This window comes from Triticum dicoccoides, chromosome 7B (assembly GCF_002162155.2).
Source record: "Triticum dicoccoides isolate Atlit2015 ecotype Zavitan chromosome 7B, WEW_v2.0, whole genome shotgun sequence".
Lineage (NCBI taxonomy): Eukaryota > Viridiplantae > Streptophyta > Magnoliopsida > Poales > Poaceae > Triticum > Triticum dicoccoides.
The window spans coordinates 70,707,264-70,711,578 of record NC_041393.1 but is presented as its reverse complement, the minus strand read 5'-3'; the positions used below and the strand labels follow the sequence as shown (position 1 = coordinate 70,711,578).

The 4,315-nt window shown below is 53.3% G+C and overlaps 1 protein-coding gene across 1 annotated transcript; it reads right to left on the bottom strand.

The window, feature by feature from the left end:
* Nucleotides 1–1,000: 1,000 nt before the first annotated feature.
* Nucleotides 1,001–2,319, bottom strand: LOC119338648 (mitogen-activated protein kinase kinase 5-like). The gene has a single exon (XM_037610934.1). The coding sequence runs from the start codon at nucleotides 2,169–2,171 to the stop codon at nucleotides 1,134–1,136; it is 1,038 nt and encodes a 345-aa protein (XP_037466831.1). The 5' UTR covers nucleotides 2,172–2,319; the 3' UTR covers nucleotides 1,001–1,133.
* Nucleotides 2,320–4,315: the final 1,996 nt, after the last annotated feature.

Genomic DNA, 4,315 nt, shown 5'->3' with positions numbered 1-4,315 from the left:
CAGAGGAGGAGGTTCCTGACGCTGCAGCCCCAAGTGCTGCTCAAGCTCCTGGATCAGTAGAGCAACTGCCTGTTTGAGCTACTACTACTGCACCGAGCAGAAGTACAAAATACACGAGTGATTTGCTCACAAGTGGGCTTGTATCTTTTGGGTTTGGGTTTTGAGCTGTGGGCTTGTATCTTCACTGCATATACTTCTTGCATTTCTGTACTGAAGATTGTGAGGTGTTTTCATACTAAAATCACTGAGGTTTCTCCTCACCCTGATTGAACTGATTGCTAAGGTTTATCCTGGCTGATTAAACTAATCAGAAAGGTTTACCCTCACTCTGACTAAACTAATCACAAAGGAAATTCATTGCAGACGTCCATTTTCATCAAGTGGAACAAAAGTAAACATGAATTGAAATCCTGATGCGCATGCCAGTTGCCAAAACAAAAACCATCTTTAGCTGAGTGAAGAAAAGGCAAACAAGAACAGGATACAGAAAAGGAGGAGGAGGTTCAGGAAACACCTTTCCCTCATTACTTTACAACGCTGAAAGAAACAAAACAAAGTTGCTTCGATTCCTATTTCGAGATTCCCCTCTATCCAACCAGCATTTTTAGAATCCAATCCAATAATTCCATCGAGCCACGGCGACTTGCAACTAGTATAATAAGCAAACACAGATAAAATAAATGGAAGATGTCCCTGGCAAGATGGGAGCCATATCATCATGTGATGGCACTGCTTGTTTGCTACATGTACGGATGAAATTTCCTTTGCAGCGGTGGGAGGCAATGGCGGAATGGATATCGTGTCTATATTCGACCAATCTTGCGGTACAAAATCCTTTTTATGCACACAGCTTTTGCTACTATTACAAGGCCGTAACAGGAAGTAGCAACGAACATCACAGCAACAGGGGAGGAAAAGGAAACCTTAACTAAAACAGCAGCAGCAGCGACAACAATGGATGGATGATTTGATGAGACGATGGTGGACGAGAAGAATACCCGAAATGGTCCGGGAGAACCTTCCAAGATTCCCCCGGCAGCTCAGTTCCATCGATCCTCCCTCCACCTGATATGCTGGATTTGGAAGCGCGGTGCAAGAAGTGGATCGAGATCCGTATTGGGAGGTCGCGGCGGTCATGACGGCGGGGCGGCGAGCGGCTGCGGCTGCGGCAACGCGACGAAGGGGTGCTGCAGCAGCTGCGCGGCGGAGAGGCGGTTGGCCGGGTTCTTCTGCAGGCAGCAGGCGATGAAGCCCCGGAACTCGGGCGAGGCGGTGGCGGGCGACGGCTCGGGCGGGTCCGAGTAGCAGATGGCGACCATGAGCGCGGCCCAGTCGCCCTGTCGGCCGAGGTTCTCGCCGAAGGGGAACCTGCCGAGGTAGAACTCGAGGATGCTGAGGCCGAAGCTCCAGATGTCGCCGGCGTAGCCGTCGTAGGCGCCGTCGTTGATGTCGGTGTTGATGCGCTCGGGGCTCATGTAGGCGATGGTGCCGACGGAGGAGTTGCAGGGGTCCATGGTCTGGTTCAGGATCCGCCCCACCCCGAAGTCGGCGATCTTGACGCGGCGCGCCGAGTCGATGAGCAGGTTGGAGGGCTTGATGTCGCGGTGCACGATGTGGCGCCGGTGGAGGTATGCGATCCCGGAGAGCACCTGGCGGGCGACGTGGGCGAGGAAGGGCTCGTCGGCGATGCGGCGGCCGTCGAGGGACCCGCCGTCCATGTACTCGAGCAGGATCTGCAGCTCGCCGCCGCGCTCGTACATGCCGTGGCAGCGCACCACCGCCGGGTGCTCGGCGGTGCGCAGGATGGCGATCTCCCGCGCGATCTGCCGCCGCACCGCGTCGTCGTGGTTCCCGTAGAGCACCTTGAGCGCGTAGCAGCGGCCCGTGGCGCGGTGCCGCACCATCCACACCGTCCCGCCCGCGCCGCTGCCGACGCGGCGCACGCGCTCGAGCTCGTGGAGCGGGGGCGGGGGCGGGGTCGCCGCGGGCGGGGCCACGAGCGGCTGGGCGGCGCCGGGGGGAGCGGCGGTCGGGGGCGGGAGCGGGAGCGGGACGGCGAGGGAGGAGGAGACGTCCGGGCGCTGCGGCATCGGGAGGGTGAGATCCGGGCGGCGGCGCGGGCGGCCCGGCGTGCCCGGCTGGGCCGGGAGGCTGATGCCGGCCGGACGCATGGCTCGCGTGGGGGTGGGGGTTGGCAGTGGCGCTGCCGCTGCCGCCTAGCGGGGATTTGTCTGGTTGCGCGCCGTCTGTTTGATGGGGGATCGGGTTTGTTGGGGTGGACGACCTGTCCTGAGAGTGGGAGGGGGAGAGGACAGGAAGCCGGAAGCGTGCTGCGCGCGTCGCGTCGCGTCGGCCGGGAAAACGGAAGGGCCGCCGCTGCTTCTTCGGCTCGGAGAAAAAGCGGGGAAAATGTATGCGCGTCACCGTCTCTCGCACCAGATTAGCTCACGTTCCTTTCCATCCACAAGGGGGAAACAGCTCACGTTTCTAACTACAGCGAGCGCCATGGCATGTCGCCCAAGCCAAGCGCACAGTACTGCCGTCTCAAACCGAGAAAAGGACCTTCGTGTGGCATTGTTGGGCTTTGAGTGACTTTCTATAATTATTATCCTCTTAAAGATATCATATCGTTGAATTATGGTTGGCGGTACACTCACTTTGATCTCAAACTGTCCAAACACAGGTGGTTTTGGTACTGATACCCGTGCTCCTCGCCAAATCTGGCACACATGGGCGTGAACGATGAATTATTGCGCGGATGTCCTATTCCCTCCGTCCGGGTTTATTAGGCCTTGAGACCAAAACTCAGGTACCAAGGCAACCTATTAATTTTGCATGCTAGATTAGGCAATAAATCGCACACAATAAATGCTGATTACTTGTACGTGGTAACTGACTTATAACAGTGCTCGTTGGAAACTGGCCACCAGCAAAAATCACGGAAGCGTGGCCCATTATGGAGAAACACAAGGCATGCATTGGGTAGTAAAACTGGCGGAATTAAATATAAATTGATTAGAAGGCTTAGCGAACATATTTTATGTGCTAATCGAGGAACGGGACTTAGAATGAGGGACACCACTAGGTTGCTTAGGGGCCCAATAAACCCGGACGGAGGGAGTACATTTCATTTCTGGCGAGGGGCATACATGCCCTCAGTAATCGTGTGACGATTCAATAGACTTCCTTTTCGATGTTTTACTGTAAGGATGGCTCTCGATCTAGGCATCTAGTTAGGGCCCATGGCGGAATGGGGAGCGAAGTAGTGTGTTTATCCTCCCAACCTCCCTCACAGCTACAGGATTCGATTACAAGCTAGGCCGAAGCCGCCGTTCAGGTCCAAGCCAGCGAAAGGAATGTTACAAGTTCGTATTAAACTATTTGGTCCAGTCCGGAGCGGAGTTCTACCTGGGCCGCGAGCAATCTCGAATCTTGCCGCTTCTTCCTTCACCTGTTGCTGTCAACACGCCTTGTTCTTCAGTTATCGCTTCCTGACTGACAGAGTTGTTGACATTCCTCCCTCCTTGAGAGCTGGCTTGCCCTCAAGGCGGTGCATGGGGAAATTGCTGCTTCAAGAATTCCAAGTCCTCCCATGTGGCATGAGCAGGTAAAGATTCAGAACATTGGATTAGCCCTTGAGCAATGGTGTGGTTTCCAATCTGTCGCACCCACTACTGTAACACTTGGGGAGGAAATTGCAGTGTAGCATGAACTTGAGGTAATTTCAGATTCAGAACAGCTTCCCGCAGCAAGAATCGCTTGAGCTGAGAAACATGAAACACTGGATGTAGGTGGCTACTATCAGGAAGATCCAGCTTGTAAGCCATGTCACCATTCTTCTCCGCTATTTGAAATGGTTCATAGAACTTAAAAGCCAGCTTGTGATCTGTTCTGCAATACAATGAGAGTTGAGCACATGGTTGAAGCTTGAGAAATACTGCATCACCCACAGCAAATGTTATGTGAGTCATGTGCTTGTCAGCTTGACTTTTGCTAAGTTATTGTGCTCTCAGTAAATTTTGCCTAACTGCTTCAGTGATTGTATGACGAGATTGCAGCCACTCTTGCATTTCCACTCGAGCAATTGTATCTGATTCACAGATGCCAAAATATCTAGGAGTATATCCATAAAGAACTTCAAAAGGAGATTTCCCCAAGGCAGAGTGCCAATTAAAATTGTACCAAAATTCACACATGGGCAGCCACTTACTCCACTTATGAGGTTGATCACTGATGAAACATTTGAGGTAACATTCCACCTACTGATTTACTCTTTTAGTGTGACCATCAGTCTAAGGGTGATTGGTTGTACTCA

What these genes read in the sequence shown, in the direction of transcription:
- LOC119338648 (XM_037610934.1), bottom strand. Translation starts at nt 2,171, where the DNA reads ATGCGTCCGGCCGGCATCAGCCTCCCGGCCCAGCCGGGCACGCCGGGC.